The 21,261-nt window shown below is 41.2% G+C and overlaps 1 protein-coding gene across 13 annotated transcripts in view; it reads left to right on the top strand.

Moving 5' to 3' along the window:
- The window catches only part of REPS1 (RALBP1 associated Eps domain containing 1), a 97,176-nt gene that overhangs the window by 62,265 nt on the left and 13,650 nt on the right, over window positions 1-21,261 (top strand). For 4 of the 13 annotated variants that reach the window (XR_009455159.1, XR_009455163.1, XR_009455156.1 and 1 more), the window contains exons 9-12: window positions 6,052-6,191; window positions 13,941-14,021; window positions 17,194-17,281; window positions 20,201-20,302. Coding sequence is in view for 5 of the 13 variants with exons in the window: in XM_014605552.2 (XP_014461038.1) it covers window positions 6,052-6,191; window positions 13,941-14,021; window positions 17,194-17,281; window positions 20,201-20,302 (411 nt within the window). In the remaining 8 variants the exon portion in view is untranslated. The remainder of the gene's footprint in view (window positions 1-6,051; window positions 6,192-13,940; window positions 14,022-17,193; window positions 17,282-20,200; window positions 20,303-21,261) is intronic. The other 9 variants (XR_009455170.1, XR_009455160.1, XM_006267447.3 and 6 more) reach the window with 4 other exon arrangements.

Below are 21,261 nucleotides of genomic sequence, written 5' to 3'. Positions count from 1 at the left end.
ATTTGGTTCTGTACTGGTACTGGTGGCTGTTGTAAAGAGTGGAAACTCTTGTGACAAATTGTGAGACACTGCTGTTGCAAGCAGTCAGTTTTGGATCTAGTCAGCTGGGCTTAGAAGTGCTTGTGAAGTCCTCAAGCTAGATGCTAGCATAGGGGGTCACATTAGCATGGTGAAAGTATTTCTTTTAGCCTTTATGGAATAAAGGTCTCTTTAAAAAAGGAGGATGAGCTCAAAACATGTTACTGATGAAACAAAATGAAGTAAATTCAGATGGCAACAAAAGTCCAAATTTCTAATATAGATGTATTTAAGCCTCATTTATACTAAATTGAGTTTTCATGAAAGTCACATTTCAGCAAAGTTTTCGTTTTTAGCAGCCTACTTAGAATGTAAAAAAGTGTGATAGATGAGTGTAGCTTGCTAAGTGTACTTATATTTGTGCAAAATGAGATGCCTCTCTTTCAAAGAATACACTCTTGAGCTAGAGACATTAATATACTCTGTGCAAGACCAGCTCAGTGGAACCTTAGTTTTGACTGAGGCTCCTAGATGCCACATAATATGAATAATAAATAACAGACCCTAAAAGCTATTTAAAATAGTTAACTGCTTGAATAACTTCTGTTTTTTTCCCTCTTTGATATTAATTTAAGCTTTTCATCTTCTGTTTCAAGGCTTTAAATTATGATATCCTTGTGATATCTGTTTTTCCTTAATACCTTTCATCTTAATTTCTCATGCTGCTAGTCTCTGTGCTTGGAACTCTCTGCATTTATGTGTTGGTTACAAGCCATTGACTAAATTTCTTCCTGAAACACACTGCATAATCATATCCACATTGGATCATGAAGTACATTAGAAATTCAGTTTAATCTGATGCCTTCCGTGCATGAATTTAATCTTTGCCTGGTCATGTTGAGTATTTTCTAAATATTCAATATCTAGATAACAGTCCATAGAACAGCGGTGTCAAAGATCCAGCCAAAGGAGCCCTGTTATTTGACCAACTGTGCTGCCTGTGGGTCTCAGAGTTGACTCACTCAGCATGCAGTGCATGCTGGATTGTCCACGCATGCTGTGTGGGGGACTAATCTGGAACACGCTGCTCACACCCCCCCCGGCCTGGGCCAGACTGCACACTGAATCCAGGCTGTGTGGACTGGTCCTGCACCTTTCACCCGCCCAGTCCATGGTGCTTGAGTTTGACACCCTTGCCCTAGAGCATAGATTACTTTTGTCTTTGGTACACCACTAAGAATGAGAAATTAGAAATATGTATGAGCAAGGAGATAAAATGAAAAGTAAAAGTTGGCTTTCCTAATTTTATATTGTAAAAATGCACAGTAAAATTCCTTGGATACATTTAAATTTACACAGATTGTGGCCTCAAAGCTCTATAACAATCCTATAGTAATTTCTTTTCTAATAGATTTAATATTTTTTCTCCACATGAGTAACTAAGGATGCATAACTATTTTCCTTGCAGTACCTCCAGTGAGGTCCCAGGACCACATTGTGTTAGAGGTTATACAAGTCAATTAGATCATCTCTGTTCTGATGACCTTCAAAGGTGGTGGTGATGATAAGAACAAACAGTAAAAATGTGAAGAAAGGAAGATGTGGCTAAAAATATGAAGATTAGGTCACAGGTTATATGTGTGAACACAATATGTTTCAAGACATCTGCTATTTTTTACCTTAACAATTCATTGTGGTAGTGGCAGTTGCCCTGTTTGAAATGTTATGGCTTGGCATTGAAATGTGGACCAGTTTAGATTTCAGTTCCTATTAGATGAATAAAAACGTTAATATCTTCCTTAAAAAATCACCTTCATGTCAAATTACTACAATAATGCCATTTTCTTATAAGAAAAGGAAACTAAATCTGTTCCTTTCCAGACTCCCTTTGGAAGTAGCAGTTTTTGTTTATGGCCCATAGAGATATGAAGATATGAAAAAATTTCATAAATATAACATTTCTAGAGGGATTTATCTTTAATTTCTACCTATTTTACAAAGCCAAGTATTGAAACATAAATCAGTGCAAATTAACAGTATTTTATAGCTAACTAAAATAAACATTTGCTGCTCTTAGGGCATTTTCCTCAAGTTTACCTACTGTGAATGTGCACTTTTAAAATGTTTTAAGTGCCATCTTCAGTCTAAAAGTCAGTATCAATCATTTCAATTATCTGAACAGATTATAGGTAAAATTATAATGTCTTAATATTACAATATGATCATCTTTTGACTTGTCAGTATTAAAAATTTCTAACTGTGATGGAGATCATATTTTCCTGGATGTGAATTTATTGGAAATAAAATAATTTCATTTTTCAAAGATCTGTAAATTTAGATACAATAAGAACTATCGTTGTAAAAATAGTAATAATTATTTTAAGACAAAATATAAACTAATTATTGCACTACCTGAATCTTAAGTTTTCTCCTTAATAGTTTTGTCCATGCACATCCACATTATTAGTGTATGTCTTAAAATGGGAATCACAAAACCAGTTCTTAACAGTAAAGGATATCTCTAAACTAGAGACAAAAAGCAGAATTATATAAAATTCTCTAGTTTGAGCCTTCTAAAATCTAGGCTTTTTGAATTTATGATGTAGGCATCATGCTGTCCTTTTAGATTTAGGTATGTTACCAACCGAAGGAAAGCAGCATATACGTTCGTATTCTCAATAGTCAGTTGTTTTTGTTGGGTTTTTTTAATGAGTCTTTTGACCTAAAAATGAAAGGTGCATCCTAATCTCAATGTGAAGGAATTTAATGGTATCGAGGACTATGTTATGTCCATGATACAAATCTCTATGATGCAAACAACATGTATAGTTCAGTTAGCTGCATGTTTGTTAGAAACTTATCCCAGGTAAGCTCATTTAATGGGTCATCTTTATTCAGATAGTCAAGGGATAGCCAGAAAAACATAACTAATGTCATCTATTCATATACAGTGTTCAGACTAACAAATGGCTGTCTTTTATAACAGCTAGGAGCCCCAGGCATGGACCAGAACACCATGGTGATTGGTTGTGCTGTGCAATGAATGCAAAAGTATTCTCTTTATCAGTGATCCATGCATTTGCCCATGGAACAGAAAATACTTGGCTAATAACCAGAGACCTTAGTTTTCTCTGATTTAAAAAAATCACAAATTTTCTGATGAAAAATCGCAAATTCTCTGACAAAACCCCCCAAATCCATTATTAAAATTAAAAGCCCCCTGCAGCACTTCCCGCCCTACTCATGCCTCTTGCCCCTACCTGCAGCTCCTGCCCCCTGGTCCTGCAGGAGGGGTCCCCCAGCTGCCAGGGCCCCAAGTCTGCAGATCCTTGCCCCCAACAGCAGGCAGCTGCAGTAAAAGTAGCCTGGAGCCAGCTCCCCCATTGCTCAGACGGGGGCGGAGCCGGCTTCTGGGTCCTCCTAGCCCTGCCGGTGCCCCCAGCCATGACCTGCGACTCCCCAGCCCTGCCAGAGGGGGGCCCCCAGCCCTCTGCAAGCCCCACTTACCTCACAGGCTCCAAGAGAAGAGTCAGGCTGAGCTGAGTGGAGCAGAGCTGTGGCTGAGTGAGTCTCAGGCCCCACCCTCCCCTCCCCTTCTGGGCAGGGCTGGGGTTTCCCACCTTGTTTGCAAACAGCTTTTGCAGGCTGGAGCTCAGCCAGCCTGCATTGCTGTTTGCAAAAGCAGGGAATCTGTGAGTTTCTCTGCTAAAAGGAAAAATCCACCTTTTCTCTGATAAAGGGAAAATCCATGGTTTTCTCTGTTTTTCCATGGGAAACGGAAAACCCGGATCTCTGCTGATAACTAGTCTCTAAATCTCATGCCGTGATTGCATTAGGAAAGGGTTTTTTTGCCAGTATAACTTGGATCCATTTTCTGAATAGAACAGATTGTCTGCTAAAGGTCTCTGGGGGTGAAACTTTTATCAGAGTCCTAATCAACATAGCCATGCCAGCAAAATTACCATATTTGCTTGCAGACCATTTGCAGTTTTTCCTCAGAATCAGCCGTCCAGAATTGGTATGCATATCTTAAATAAGGAAGCTGACTTTTCTTTGGGATAGAAACAAGATGGAATAAGGCAAGCAGATGCTGTGATGTGGTGCTGCCAAGATGGCTGCCACTTCTTCCTGTGGCTGCAAAGAGCAGGTGAGCTGGTTCAGTGTTAGCTACTGATCAGCCCTGGCCCAAACACCACCTTTGCCCAGTTCTGTGCACTGGGATCTGGCACTTGATCTAGGGTGTGGGGCCTGGGGCTCTTCATGGGTCTAGAAATTTTGGCATGGGGGGGAGTGGTACCAGTGCTCTCCCACCACCAAACTTCCAGACCTGTGAGGAGCTCTGAGGGCTGAATGACACAGCACTGTGGACTGCAGTTGGAGAAAAGAAGCAGATCTTGTCACTGCCCTTGCAAGGGGCTGGGACCTAGCCTTGTTGCTGTTCTGCCACACCAGGAAGATCCTGCTGCCTCACCCAGACTGGGTGTTTTCAGGAGGTCTTGTTCTGTCACACAGTCAGCGAGCTCTGACCATTTAACTCTGAAACAGTGTTTTTTCCCCTCCAAATTTTGCCTTCCAGAAACAAGTTTCATGTTTTATTTGGTGGCATCTGGTACGTAAGAAAATACAGTAACAATAAATACATGTACCACCCCTGGAAATACTAGTATATTTCCACCAGTAGAGTTCTTGCGTAGACACAGCAGCACTGGCAAAGTAAAACAAGGTATGCTGGTAAAAATGATTTTGATAATATAACATTTTTATACTAAATGTTCCTGCTGACACAGTATATTGCTTAGGGATCACACCTCTTTACACACATGACTGGCATCATTATAACAAAAACTTATGTAGACCTGTATACAAAGAGTCATCTGTATGAAATCTTACCCTCTGTATTGTGGCTGAACCAGGGAGCTGTCTTGTGGTTCAAAGACGCATCATATATCATTTATATTTCAGTATCTTTATTTTCAGATTATAATTTGTATAGTACATTTTAATTTCAAAATTCACAATATCTGTTGCATTAAACCCATTCTGTTAAGATTGTTTCTGTTAATACTGCAAGCTAGGTTTGTTTTCAGCGAATACTGATACAAGTTAAGAAATGTAGCCTTTACCTACCTTATGAGAAATGAACTCCACGTAAGAATTATAATGTCCTTTACCAAGTGACGCTTGCTTTTTTATGCCATATTTACTCACATACCATACAGCCCTCAAATAAGACATATGCCTTGTTTTGGGAAGGCAGAATGAAGAAGAAAAGTTTCTTCTAGATTCCTAACCGACTCAGCATGAGTGCACTGTGGTTGATTGTTCCCAGTTCAGTGTCACTCTTCCAAAAGCAGTTGCAAATTTAGCAGTAGCTGTAAGAGGGTGAAACACTCTAGCTATAGCTAGAGTGGATGATGCTGTTGAATGGACTCTCAGGGTACCCAGAACAGTACCTAGCGACCATTCTGGAGCCCTCCTCTCTCCCTTCTGGCATAGAAATCAATTTCCTTGCCTAAAACGTTCATGGAAGGCTAATCTGGGAGAGTAAGGTGTGTATGGTGTACAAGTAAATACAGTATCATCAGGAAACCATTTTTACCTTTAAACTTACTCTGATGTTGCTGTGTGCTTAACAGTGTAATATTAAGAGAAACCCTAAAACTTAAGATCAAATAAGTTACAGCAGCTGATACTTAATAAATGTATCTGAAAAAATATTAATTAATATTATTAATATTAATAGCATTTGTATTAAAATAATGTGTATTTTTATTTTTGTGATATTAAACAGAAGGCAGAGGCAAGATAACCTGATTCAAGGCCTAGTTTTTCAAGAGGATTCTGAGACAGTGTTATTTAATAGTTAAAGCCTGGGGTTCCAGAGTGAAAAACTCTTCAGAATTTTCTCTTGGCCGTTATTTCTTGTTTACTTGGACAAGTCACCTACAGAGTGAAGGATAACTAAATATTCCATGAGGCATCAGCAGTTTGTCAAACAGCAAGATTAATGAAATACATTATTTTGGTTTATAGTGGTTCCTGTCGTTTCAGAAGTTGGGGATCAAGCTGGTGAGGTAGGTTACTCCAGCTCTCCAGCAGAAGCACCTCCAAGCAAGTCTCCATCAATGCCATCCCTAAACCAGACCTGGCCAGAACTGAATCAGAGCAGTGAGGTTAGCAAAAGCTTTCTTTTTATTTTAGAAGTATTTAATTGCCAATGTCCAGTAACTGAACTGTGTATCCATATTTCAAAATGTAAAGAATGAAAACTGCAAAGTAAATTCATTATTCTTTCTCTAGAATTTCATTTATATTATGCAAGATTTATAATATTTTTAATAAACCACAGTTCACTAGAAATAGAGTGGAAATATGTTACCACTGAAGAATAATGGTGGCTATTACAGATTAACTTTTGAAATCAGAGCTAATTACTGACTAATCTTTGTTAATTGTGCTTATATTGTACATTGCTTACACTCTGTTTTATCATCCAGTTAAATAGAAGAAATCTCCACTTAAGCCATATAAAATGTGTCTAAAATTGAAACCTACCAAAGGTAGGAATTTCTTATTGCAGCTGTGTTCTTTCATTTAAAAGCCCTTAAGTAATAGGGCACGTGATGATATAAAACAGTTAAAATGATTTGAGCTAAAATGGCAAACATTTTAAACAATGCTAAATATTCTAAAGGCTACTGTAAATAGTTTCTATGTAACATTTAAGTTCAGTGAGTCAGGGAAAAATGTGCTGTCTGTACAGTACCAAACACTCAGGGCTATGGACCATGGCCGGTGCTTATAGATTCTACCAAGATGTAAACAGGATATAATTTGTCTTCATTTGGCACAGAAAAATATTGAAAATAGTCATTATTGCATGGGACTACAATAAGATAAAAGACGGCTTAAATCTTTAAACTACTGTTAGCCTGTAAATTTTTTTGGCCTGTAGCAGGGCTGTGCAACCAGTGGTTCACATGCAGACTGCAAGGGATTAACTTGAGGCTCGCAGGCTCTTGTCTGGCCTCTGCTCCTCCCACTGTTCCTTTTGCTGCCATGCCGTCTCCCCCTCATCCAGTTTCTGCTTCCTGACCTGCCCCTGAGGTTAGGGCAGCACAGCCCACACAGCCTGGCCTCTCCCCCTTCCCCAGCTTGTGAGGGAGGAAAGGAGAAGAGCTGTGCAGCATGTGGCCCCCGGTTGCTCAGAAGTTGGACAATCCTGGCATATAGGAAATGTTAAAATTGAAATGGTTACGAAGTGTGATAGCATAAAAGAAATGCAGCCCTGCAGAAGTTTAGCCTCATAAGTACAAAGCAGTAGGATGTTAAAGCAGTCTTAATCAATTAGTTAGTTGTGCAGTCTGCATTCACGCAAGCATGGGTGTCTGGTGCCTCTTGAGTCAGGGGGGGCATGTGGTGTCCCCCCCAGGTGGCTGATCCCACTGGCCTGGGGAGGTGGGGAGGGTCCCCAACAGCTAATTACACAGCCAATTTCACTCAGTGTAAAAGCGGCTGCACCGCTTCTGGAACTCACGCAGCCACTTCTGGAAGTGGCACAGCCACTTTTGCTGGTGGCCCCGCTCCCCAGCCAGCACTTGCAGGGGGGACACTGGTGCTCCCGCCTGCCCCACTGCCCGCTGGCTAAACAGGGAGCGTGGCTGGATAGGGGGTGCACCAGTGCTCTCGGGGTGCACGTGCACCCCTGTGTACCCTCTATGCATTGCCCCTGCACGCAGGGTAGAGTAATGAGATTTCTACACAGTTCCTACACAACAATATTTCTGTGGGAGAGAGAAGACCCCATGCATGATAATCCTGCAGACATTTAAAACAAAAAAACTGCACTTTAAAATCCACACATCCCTGCACCGAACCCAGCGCATGACCAGAAGAGGCAGTGCATTAGTTGGACCTGGCTTGCCTGACATCTATATAAATTGAGTACTTTAGTGGGGGTTTTGGCGCTTTTATCTAATAGTTGATTGAATCAGCTTGAGATAAAAGTGCCAAAAAGCCCTGCCGAAGCACCCAAACTATACAGACACTGCAGAGCCAAGTCAAAATAACGTTTTGCTACTTCCAGTAAAGTGCGGGGGGGGGTTGTTGGGGGGGGGGTTAACATCTGCAAGCAGCTGCAGTTTCAATTTGCCTAGGGTACAGAACTGTCTATTAGTCTTTATTCAAGCCTAGGGGGTGAGAGGGGGTCTTCTTCAGTCTGTGTGTCGTTCCTTCCCCCCCCTGCCCCTTGCTTCTGATATGTTTGCCCCACAGCTTGATGTTTTGAAAAATCTGAAATCTTTTCTGAGTGCTTAGGTATTTCTGAAAGGTACTAGGTGGCAGAAAGGTAGTATGTCACTATTTCTGGACCACAGCAACAGATAAATTTGCTCTGTCCCACAGATCATTCCTTTGTTTTCACTATCTAGCAGAAAAGGAGTATTGTCACAGACTGCCAGTTGCAGCTAAAGCCGTATGATTGGTTATTGGGTCAGACTTTCTCTTAGTGAAAACCGTGAATTTATTCCTCTCATATAAACAAGACAGTAGCAATCTTCTACTGTGGCATGAAAAGATTATTGACAGATAATGCTTTATCTGTCCACTCGGGAAAGGAGGCTTACATATACCATTCAGTCTAGGAATTTAGGAGATACAAAAGTTTGATCTGAATTGCTGTACTGGCACAAAGAAATATGATTCTCAGCTCAGAGTGTAAATGAAACTGTTTATACCACTGCAAAAGGTGGGGATGCTTTCCATGGCTCAGTTGAATTTGCTGTTAGCTAACTTTCTGTATGCTTTCTACCATGATGAATGGAAGCTAAACCACAATAATTTATGACTTGCATTTCATTTGCATAAATTACTGTGGCTTAATTTCACTTAATGCAAGATAGTATTGGACAGATGATACAGTTACAGTAGATCAGTTGGTGCATGCTCAAGAATAGTATGTCCTTTTTCCTTCAAAACGGTACAGTTGTTCCCTCAATCCTCTACATATGTATCCTCTGTTACCTTTGGCCAGAGCCTGTGACATGAGGTATGGGTTCTGTTTTACTGTCCCAACTAGGAACTTTATTCCATTCAAAATTAAAAGCCTTTTCTGTAACAGCTTAGTTCCTGAAATCTTAATGCTTTTTTTTAAAGGTGACTTTTAGAGCTTCCCTGGCCTTAAACACTATTTATAGGAGAAATTTCAAGTAGAAAAAGCAAGCTTTGCAGCTATTGCAAAATGGCCCTATGAACAGTTCTGGAGTATGTTTTAGTAGAGTTCCAAGTAAGTTCATTTAACTGCTTTTTTGGCTGTCATGAACTAATCTTGGGTGGACCAATTGAAAGACCTTTTTGAGACCCCTTTGTCACAGGGTACCATCTCCAGGGGTGACCATAAAGCCCCTGGAGACCAAAAAAATTTACTTTTTACTTGGCTTTGTAGGCAGTCTGCCCTCCTTTCCTGCCACGTCTCAGTGTCAATTGCCGTTAAAATATGGGAGGCTACCTTGGTCTTAATCGAATGACCACCAACTGTCTGTGGTCCAAGACTCACAGGCTAATAGTGTGGCTCTGTTTTGCCCCTACACCATGCCCCAAGCCTTCCAGATGTTATCCTCATTGATGTTCTCTCATTACACACACAACGCCTCTCTGAGCCTCAGTCCTTTTGGTCTTTTCCTCAGCCCCTTTCTGGGCCCTCAGCCCCCCTTGGTCTCGCTTAACCACTCTGTGGGCTTCCAGAGCCCTTGGTCTACCACTCAGCCCCTCTCTGGGTTGCCAGGCCACTTAGTCTCTCATCCGACCCCTCGGCCCTCAGACCCTTCATTTCTTACTCAACCCCTCCCTGGGCTGTCAGGCCCCACAGTTTCTCACCTGGTCCCTCTCTGGACTACCAGACCCCTTTGGTCTTTCCCTGGACCCTTCTGGTCCCACACTTTTCCTGGCCCCTTGCTGGCCCTCCTGGTCCCACTCTTGCTCTAGGCTCCAGCTCTCTCTGCTGGGCCCCACTTAGTCCCAGAGATCCTCTTCTTCCTGCTGGGCCCACACTCAGCCTCAGGCTCCTATTCTTCCTGCTGGGCTCACTCTTATCCTCAAGCTCTTGTCTTCCCTGCTGGGCCCATTCTCAGCTTCAGGGCTCCTGTTCTCACTTTCTTCTTCAGACTCTCCCCAACTCAGATGGCACCACCACTGTCATACTGGACTGCAGTCTCCTTGATCCCCTTCCTCTCAGGCTGTAGCCACACATGGACCTTTTGACCTATCCATTCCAAGGCCCTGGTCCTGCCTCGGGCCAGTTGAGATCTCCAGGCTCTGGCAGTCTCTGCAGTGGTCTCTTCTGGACCTTTTGTTGGGCCCTAGCTCTGCACGACCCAGTTGAAATTCCATAGGTCAATCCCTAGCTGCCAACTCTCACTCGCCCATGGATCCACTTGCTCTACTAACAACGTGCCCCTTCTGTAGGCTCAAGCCTTCTTAGGCCTTCTCCTTAGCTCCAATCCACCCCTCACTGCAGTCCTAGACCTGTGGGCTCTCCAGCCCTCCTGCTGTGCGCCCTCTACCCAGCCTCCTCTCAGGCCCTAGGACTACTAGAAACCTCCTTTCAGTGCTTCTCTCTCAGGATGTGCTCCCGTGGCCTTCCCCTGCCAAGGGGTGACCCACAAGGCAGTGGGGGCTGGGCTTTTCAAGCACCCCATACTCAACCTTCCCTGGGTTTTGCCACCAGTGGCACTTTCAGAAGGCTACTCCACCACAAGCAGCCCCACCACTGACCACAAACCTCAGTAGGGAGCAGTTTTTGATCATACTTGGGGCCCATGTCCAGGCTATTGTGTTCTGGCAGTCTTCACCCCTCCTGGGTTACGGGCTCCTTCCAGCCCCATTCCTTACCCCTCTAGGGCTATAGGCCTCCTGGCCCCAACTCAGCCCCATGTCTGTTCAGGATCATCTTCATTCCTTCTCTGGGCCCTGGACCCCTTATCAGGTCCCACATACTTGGCTCCTCTCTCTGGGCTCACCTGGACCCCGCAATAGTTTCTATGCTTTCAACCCTTCTCTCTGGCTTCAGACCCCTCCTTGGGTCCCCAGGATACTCCTCCATCCCTATACAGGCAGTCCTCAGACTTGCAACACAATTGGTTCCTGAGAACCATGTCTTAAGTCAAAATGTGGTAACTCAGAACCAATTTTTTCATAAGAAACATGTTATAAATGGGGGATTGATTCCTGAACCAAGGCCGAATACCCTATTTTCACCAACAGTACCCCAGAACTTTGTAATTGATCAATTATAGATGAGTAATATAGCTACATTAATGTATTTATATTGTAAATAGCAGTCATTGATTTGGAAGGACTTCTTTGAGGTGACTTTGCTGGACTTTTTGAAAGGCTCTTGGTTGGTCTTTTTGAAGTGTTCTTGGCTGGAGTCTTCTCAGAAGTCTTGGCTGCAGGTTTTTTTGGAGTCTTGTCTGCTTTCTTAAAGAAAGTGTCCAAGGAAGTTTGGACAGATGTTCTCCAGGGAGATGAGCGATGCAGCGAACTTGTTTGCTGGCATGGCGTTGCATCGGACCAAGCGTTGTAAAGTCGACACTGATGTCATAAAATTGAAACGGTGTCAATTCATAAACGTTGTAACTCAAAACGTTTTAAGTCGAGGACTGCCTGGAGTTCATTCTCAAACTTGCAATGTTGACCTTCATTGGTGTTACCCTCCATGCTGACCTTCCGGACCTGCAGCCTTCCTGCTGAAATGGTGTTGTTCTTTCAGCAGGCTCCAAGATCTTACTGCCAGTTTTGCTCAGGGCCTGGACTTGTATCTGCCTTAAATCTAGTCCTCCTCCTGGGTCAGATGACCCCACCTGCAGACAGCTGCTTCTCCCCTTAAAGGCGGGCACCCTATGCAGCCTGCCACCCCCTTATTGAACATTATCTAGGAGCACATGAGAGTTCCTTTCCAAGCTGGTTGGTAATTGTGAGCTCAGGTTTCTTACAAGAAGTAGCATTTTTTAATGGTAATGAGTATAGATTGTAGAGCAAACTTAAAAGTTCCAAGGGCGCACCATCTAGAAAAATTCATAAAATGGTAGGCTCACAATTCTCTTCAAGTAAATGACAGAGTTCTTATTGAGTCTGTTATAGTGTCAACATTTGTTCTATGCCTGTATTTCCAGATCTTTAGCCTTAAAAATTTGTTTTAAGTGGAATAAAACTCTTAAAGTAGATCCAATATGAGATATACAATCCAACAACTATTTTATATTTATATGTAGTCCTATAGTGATGATACTGTCAAAGAAATAAGCATCAAACCACAAGTTATGTTGACTTTGAGCATTATTCCAGTGTGGGGCAGGAAGCATTTGCTTTCCTCCTACTGGTGATAAAAATAAACAGCTTGTGGAGTCCTGCTTGTATCTCACTAGGAACATGAGGCCCAGAAAGACACCTTTTTGTAGTACACCTCTAAGAAGTAGAACTATACATAATCTATCACATTAGGGTTTGTTGCACAAGTATATAGAAAGAGTTCTTATGAGTATTTTAGATATACACTGTGTAAGAGAAAGCAACTATGATTTAGCTATATCGCAGCTGCTTTTGAATTTTAATTTCTTGTAAAACATCAGCTGAATATTCTCATCTAAAATTTGGAGTATAAGGATTTATCTGACTGGGAGCTATTCTGGAACTCCTCTGCCAGAGTTGGAGCACCTTGGCCTTGTTAGCTTAACTACTTCCAAAGTAGGTTAAATGAAAACAAAACACTTTTGTTCTGGAATGAGTGCATGTGGAGCTGCCCTTGGAGTAGCTGTTCCCAGACAAGCTCCTTGTGTATAAGAGCCTTTAGAAAATAGCTCAACATAAAAAGAATGTATGAGGACAGTTTGGCTTAACTCCTTACATATTATTTTCCTTTCTGGAAATATTAATAGTGATTTTTTTTATAGCATGTTTGATTTTATGACTGATACTAACACTCTGTCCCTGTGGCAGGTCCTCTCAGCACTAAAATCCTTCATTCCCAAATTTTTCTGAACTAGTGTTTTAAAATGAAGTCTGACTAATATTTACTTACCATTCTACTAATTGCAAGAGGCAAAACACATTCAACATGCCTCTTTGAAGAGTCAGCTAGTCTTCAGATTCCATATCTTTATATATTTTGATTCTTAATTGCTTCAGTTGTGGCTGTAGCTTGTTTTTCAAGCATGAGGACTCTGTTTGGCAATTATGTATTGTATGTAGCATGGCTTGTATCTTGTACAGCTGATCAGAGACATTGATTTGCTGTTGAGTGAAAAAAGCAGATACGTTTGAACTTAATAATTCTTTGCATTGTTTAAATGATAATTTTTCAAGACTTGTTAAAATGCTCTCATGCATAAGAGAATCATTTCTCAGAGGTTGCACTGGCAAGTTGAACTGGCTGGGTTTAATCAGAGTACTCTGTGCTTAATGTTACATTTTACATCTGTCTTTTCAGGGGAATCATGTTTACTAAATGTTGTAAATAAAACACTTGTTTTTGCCACTTGTATAAAGCATGATAAACACATGCATCGATACATATTATGGACAATGCCAAGATATGGCACCACTTGCCTTTTTACACCATTTAATGTTTTAACCATTCTCCGATTCTCATAGATTTCTCAAATAAAGTTTCTGAATAGTGTGCATACCTACATTTTCAGTATAGCACGTGCACACATGATCAGAACTTCTGAAAAGGTTAATAATCTTGGTTGCGTATCTGTCAGGCTTGAAATTGTGAAATATTCCTTTATTTGTTATTTTTTTCCAAGCGAACTCCATGATACAAACCCCAGTGCAACCTCTTAACAACTATGCTTAATCTTCTCTAGTGATCTTTTACTCCATCTTTCTCATCATGCTGACTTGTCTCTCCTCTGTCTGTTCAGCAGTGGGAGACATTTAGTGAACGCTCTTCAAGCTCACAAACTCTGACCCAATTTGATTCTAACATTGCACCAGCTGATCCTGTAAGTCAATCACTTAGCTTGCTTGTTTGAAATTAATTTTATTAACACTTATTTTTCCATACATTGTTTTTAGCTATTATGCATGATTCTGTGGACTGCTTGGTTGGAAATGGTGGCAGGCTGATTAATTTTGTCTGCTTGTGTTAAGAAGATGAATTTCTTATTTCCTTTAATTTTTAATATCTGAGTACAGGGGATGTTTTTCTCAATTGTGACATGATGCAGTGCTCCTGTCAAATCTGTAAAGGAGCACTTTGCAACATGATTATTACATTTCATTTAAAACTGTTTGAGTATCTGCATTATATAAAGCATGGGACCCTTAGCTTATATCTATTCAAGTCTATTGCAGGTTGTAAGGTCACACAATTGTAAAACTGACCGTCCCAGTTTATATGAACTACTTTATGAAACTTTATGTTCCTGTTACATTCCAAAATTGACATGGTAGTTCATATTTATGAGATTGCCATCACGTTATTCTAGAAATAGTATTTTTGAGTACTTTTGAAGTACAACTATACTAGCAATAGCATTAGACTGTAAATAAGTGCTGTGAATAGCAATTATGTAGTTAAACACTTTGCCAGGTTTGCTTTACTTAAAGCCTGCAGGACCTGTTGAAGCAACTTTAAATACTTTGAAAATGTGTTGCCATTTCTTTTATAGATTTAATTTGTAGCAAATTAAAATTATCTAAATTCATCTATAGCAGTGGTTCTCAAACTCTGACAGATTGTGCCCCACTAATTTTAAAACAATACAACCTTAAGTGCCACCAGCAAATTTTAGTCATATAAAGTCTTTATAATGAATCTGTTAACGTGTACCACTGACAGGTTGTCTGTGTAACACTGGTGGTACCTGTACCACAGATTGGGAACCGTTGATCTACAAGCAGCCCCTGCTTAGCACAATTAATTGGTTCCCGAAAAACAAAGCGTTAAATGGAATAATGTTAAGTGTAACTGATTTTCCCATAAGAATGCCTGTGAGCGTTAAAACGAAACTCGCTGAGCACTAAGTGGAATCGGGTATCAATGTAAAACGAGCATTATACCAAAATAATGCTAAGCGAAATAGCATTAAGCAGGGGTTGTCTTTATTACATAAGCTAGCTATAATACATCTTAGTATAAAATATAAGATATGGCACTTCATAATTCATCTTAATCAATAAGATGTATACATACATACAGAATTATACATTTTACTTTGTTAAATCTATTTAATGTCAAAGAATCTTGCATATTAAATAACTAATTGAAAAAATTGCAGCCTTGTGAGGTCTCTTTGGGCAATTTTACATGTGCTCTGGGGGTGGGAAGGGGCGGCGCTTTAATTTGGAGCAGTTTTGAGAGCTGCCATAATTAAAGCACCACAGTGTCTGATACGTGAAAGTACCCCTGCTTCAAAATACCGGTGGAGGCGCTTGAATAAAAGCTTATCAAACAAGCTTTAGTTCAAGCGCCCCCACCACCATTTTGAAGCATGGGGACGCTGATACATGAGATGCAGGAGGCTGCTGGAGTGCAGTAATTACTACACTTCAGCAGACTATTAATCGAGTTTGCTCCAGTGCTCTATAATTACAGCACGTCAGAGCAGCCTCCGCGCTCGTGTACAGGCACCCTGTATTGAGAGTAAACAACATTTGATTGATATTTGTATTACAACAGTACCTCTAGATCCCAGATAGAATTGGGTCTTTTGTACCAGGTACTACATAACTCATTTTACTCAAAAGGGTGTGGGGTGTGGGTAGACAGTGGTCTACACACATCTATCAAATGCATTGAAAAAAGCCAAGTTAAACTGTCTATACTCTTCAGGGTAAACACACATCCCTTTTCTATTTATGTACTTATTCTTCATTCTTCAGTTGAAATATATTAATGGAACATATTATATGCAGCTAATTGCATCTCATGAAATTACATTGATTTATAGCTCTTAATTTATGGCCATGAAATGCATCCATTTTTTTTGTAGCATGTAGGCAAGGAAATTATATATATAATTTCCTTGCCTACATGCTACCAAAAAAAAAAAAATATATACACACACACACATTTTTCTTTCCCAAAATAATGTTGATGTCAGTTCTCTGTGACTAAAAATATTTTTCCTTGTTTTTGTTTTTGAATATTGGAGGATCATTTTTTGAAAGTCTTTTACCTAATGATCAGAAAGTCTAAAATAAGTTTAAAGCATTCATGCCTAAAACCTTTGACTACATTTACCATATACAGTATCAATTAATTTGGGAAGTTTTAGAAAATACTGATATAAATGTACCTGGGCTTATAAAAATGGACTAATTAAACAGTTTAAATCATGTTAAGCAGTTTCCAAGAGCAGTTAAAAAAAATTAAAATGATAATCTGCCGTCCATATGTATATCTATTTGCCATGGCTCTCAGTAGTGACATTGTGAACACTACTTATATGGTGCAGATTTTGTTTTTGAAGGGGTGAGGAAGAATATGAGCAGAGGATCTGATAGTTTTCTATAAGGCCATAGATACAATTGTGACACAATCTGGTGCCCAGTACTTTTTCAGACTTCATACCTGACAACAGTCGCTTGAAGTATATGTTGTAAAACCTCCAAAGTATAAGCTTACTCTTTGGAGTAGACTTTCTGGTGGAGAAAACTCATTAAATTTCTAAAGCGATACTATTTTAAATCTTTAAAACTCCAGAAATCTAGAGCACGTTGACACTTCCATGAAATGTTTCTGACATTAAGGAAAAATGCACCGTCTGTTTGTGGGCTGCATTTTAATATGTTTATGAACCACCCTTACCATTCATGAATATATCATATGCTTTGGGCAACAGCAGTGTTTATTTTTACAGAAATTAAAACAGGAAAGTTGGGTATATAACTATATTTGAAGGAATTTGGTAGCTAGAAACAGTATTCTGCAAGCAATGGACCTCTGTGCATAATATTTTACTGCATATAGCTAAATATATTTGTAATGGACATGTTATTCTGAGACTGGTTGACTGTTGTCCACCATCATAGAATGTGAGTTCTTGGGGACACTGGAGAAAAGTTTACATATGAATGTAGGCCTAGCAAAATATGCTGTAGGCAGTTAACAAACCGTTGGAGAATCACTAAAAAAATAAATTAAAATTACTTCCTCCTTCCCCTCTTTAGGATACTGCTATTGTTCACCCAGTTCCCATACGGATGACTCCAAGCAAAATCCACATGCAGGAAATGGAACTTAAAAGAACTGGAAGTGGTAAGTTACTTTCTAGTCTGATTATGAAAGCAGCTATTACACTTATATAAAACTAACAGGATACTGCTTCAGAGTCTGTTTCTCTATAAAAATTGTGACTCTTTTTCTTGAAATTAGACAAAAGTATCTGGTATTCCAACCATCATAAGCTATTCCAGGTGGTAGAGAACTTTGTGTGTTAGAGAAGCATTCAGATGCACATTGAGATAGAGAAATAACTTTTTGTTCAGAAGACGTCTTCGTCTTGGGGACAAGGGTGCTTGGAATAGTTTGGAAAGGTCTTCATGGAGGCTTGGTTAGAGAGGGGAGAACTTTTTCCAGATTCACTTGTTGCATTCTGGAGGTGCTTGGGGAGGTTTGAAAGAGAACTCTAGTAACGTCCAATGACCTTTTTCATTAGCAAAACCTAGTGGGGGAGACATTTAGTCAGTTAGGTTCCCTTTACACATTACATGTATCGTGCATTTACAAGGTTAATTGCACAATTCATTTAGACTGGCTACATGTGGAAATTAACTATCACGTCTTATAAGGTCCAACCAGCTATAAAGTTATTGCTGGAAAATGTGTAATAATATAATAACTATAGCTTTATAGTATAATAACCAGCTTTAATTTTCATGTGGAGCATAGCTGTGCCCCCTGCCACTGGGAACCCAGTCAGCTGATGGGGCTCCCATCCACTGAAGTGGATCATGTACTGTGACAGCTGGAACTACCACAACCGAGGGGACTCCCAACCCTGGCACCGTCCCACAGGCTGCAGCAGGTGGGAGTCCTGTTAGCTGATGAGTCGCCCATTTGCACAGTGGGGAAATGGTACAAGAGGACCCTGGAGTCGTAATCCTGGTGCTCCCTCTACACTTGCAATAAAATGCAATTAGGATCTGATGCTGGATCTCACAATCAGACTTCCTACCATGTGATTATGTGGATCACCCAGTAGATACTATCCTATCACACCTTTACCTCAGTGTCTATAGAGGGGCCCTTACTATCATATATTATCAGCTCTTCCACTTGAAAACTGCTAGCCTTTCTTGAATGGTTGCTAAGCCTTTCTCAAGAATCTCATTACTGCATAGCCCCTAACTTCCCCTGTTCAGAGAAGAATACTATAGCGTGCAGATTTTATGGAGATTTTTGGACAGCAGCAGGAGCCAAGAGCATGTCCCACTTGTAGCTGACTGGAATCCGAAAAGGATTTTTTAGGGCCTTGGATGGACATAACACTTGAAACATTTCAGATGCGTTTGGGTGAGCCTTCTGAAGTTCTCCAGAAATGGTCAAAGCTTTTGAAGATAATCATGAACAAAGAGCAACTATTTGGAAGCATTTTTAAAGCTGTTCATCTGCTCTCCCTTCCTCCTCCCTCCCCCAAGGAGGAGGGTGGAAAGTGAAGCCTCAGAACCGAGGGGCCCCGTATTGTACCCTCTGCCTGGAGAGCATGCCACTGCACGCTCTTGTGACAGTTTTGAAGCATTCCAGAATGGGGACTGTACTCTGTCTGCAGCTGATGCACTGCAGTTCTGAAGCACTTCACCTCAGTCTTCAGAGGCAAGGTCAGCTCCCAGACTCCTTCACTGGGCAACACAGTTTGGGGAGGAGGTGAACAGCCCTCAGCGCTGAAAGAACTTGTTAGAGACTTCTTAGAAAAGCTGGACATGTAAAGGTCCATGGGGCCAGATGGGATGCACCTGAGGGTGCTGAGGGAGTTGCCTGATGTGACTGCAGAGCCATTGGCCATCATCTTTGAAAACTCGTGGTGATCAGGAGAGGTCCCAGATGATTGGAAAAGGGCAAACATAGTGCCCAATATTTAAGAAAAGGAAAAAGGAGGATCCAGGGAACTACAGACCAGTCAGCCTCACCTCAGTCCCTAGAAAAATCATGGAGCAGATCCTCAAGGAATCAATTTCTAAGCACTTGGAAGAGAAAAAAAGTGATTAGGAGCAGTCAGCATGGCTTCACCAGGGGCCAGTCATGCCTGACCAACCTGATTGCCTTCTCTGATGAGATGACTGGCTCTGCATACAGGGAGACCAGTGGATGTGATATACCTTGATTTTTACCAAGGGTTTTGATATGGTCTCCCACAGTGTTCTTGCAGGCAAGCTAAGGAAGTACGGTCTGGATGAATGGACTGCTTACATGGATAGAAAAGTGGCTGGAGCATTGGGCTCAGAATAGTAATCAATGGCTTGATGGCAGGGGCGTAACCCCGCACTGCTGCCGCACACACAGGGCACATGTCACTAGGGCAGCACAGAGCTTGCAGCGGCAAGCAGCTTTCCTGTGTGGCCCTGCTGTGCCCTTTCAGAGGGCAGAGAACACTAGCGAGCAGCCCACCTCTGCCCCGCACACAATGTTGGGGGCACAAGGTCCCCTCTGCCCCCTGGGAGTGCGTACATCAGCAGGGAGCCTGTCCGTCCTCCTCCTTCCTCCCTCCCCCCCACCCCCCCCCCCCCCGACGAGCTGCCCATGGCCCCGTTCCACTCCACCAGGGCCCTGTGGCCATGCATTGTAGCTCTGGGCCCCATGCACCCCCCGGCTGGGCAGCAGCCCCAGCCCTGACCAACTCCCTCCCTTCCTATGGGAGCCTCAATTCTCTTCCCCACCACACTTACCTGTGGGAGCTGCTCTCCAGGCTGTGTGGCAGCCATGTGCATATACATGCACATGGTGCCCCCTGCTTGACCACCCTCCTCCCAGTCCCTCCCAGCCCCTTGCAGGCTTGAACTCTGCCAGCCTACAGAGAGCTCTTTGCAGAACTGGAAATCCACGGGTTTCTCTGCTAACATGAGAAATCCGTGGTTTCCTCTGGTGAAGGGGGAAATACGTGTTTTTCTCTTTTTTTTTTCTCTGGGAAGCAGAAAACCCTGATCTCTGTTAATCATGCAACTATATTTTTCCATCTAGATCATACTAATCCTACTAGTCCACTACTTGTGAAACCAGCCGACCTCTCCGAAGAAAATAAAATAAGTTCATCTGTAAAATTTGTACCTGGAAATACAGTTGGTAAGTGTCCAAGCAAGCACTTTTTGATTTTTTTTTTTTTTTTTTTTAATGTTTACAAATGACAGCTTGAGTCATTGTACAGAATGGAAAATAGCTTTTCAGTGTTGGTTTTCCAAATTTCTTAAAGTAAGTGTCGGATTATCTTGAATTAGCAACTATCATTATTTTAGGAAAATCTCAGGAGCTATATCCCAAGGGAAGAGTGGCATGCTGCCACTGGCTTCATTCAAGCTGTGGCATTTTGTCACTTGAGGACTCCCCTATCTGCTAAAAAAAATTATTTTTTAATTGTTCACTGTCTTATTTATCAACAGACCATTTTTGGCTACCAAGATTAATCCCAGAAATACGAGCAGGCTGCAGCATTCTTTATCCAAGGCAGGATTGACTTGAAGTAGCACTTGACTCTATTCTGTCACAAAACTGATAGTTTTTCAAAGGAAATAATTTATTAGACAACTGGTATATACAGAATTTTGACGGTAATTGTTAATTTTGCAGTTCCTTGAAAAATCAGATAAGGCAATATACTATAGTTCCTTATAATTGGGTTGTTACTAGGTACAATTGTATTGTCAGTTATTTGCCTAATGTGTTTGGCTTTTTGTATTTTTTGCTTTTAAAATATACTGCATTATTTGGATTTGATTAGTCTTTTTGTGGTAAGTAATTTTACATACAAGTCACAAATAAGACATCAGTCTGAATATCTAGTCTCTAGCTTTTACTCCTGAAATTGATTTCCATCCACTTCTTTCATCATATTGTGAACTTCCCTTCAATAAAGATCCATATCTGATTAATTTGTTCCCTTAGATTCCATACCATGAGTATGGAGACAGAACTGTTGGAGTTCCCCCATACTGCTTTTATTGGTAGAACTGAACAGTAATGTAAGGCAGCCAAGGATCTTTCTGGCAGTAGCCTTTTCCTTACTTTTGAACTCAATTTCAGTGGTA

The sequence above is a fragment of the Alligator mississippiensis genome, chromosome 1, assembly GCF_030867095.1.
Source record: "Alligator mississippiensis isolate rAllMis1 chromosome 1, rAllMis1, whole genome shotgun sequence".
In the NCBI taxonomy this organism is placed as follows: Eukaryota; Metazoa; Chordata; order Crocodylia; family Alligatoridae; genus Alligator; species Alligator mississippiensis.
Note: the sequence above shows the minus strand (reverse complement) of the source record. Positions and strands in the feature narration are given on the sequence as shown.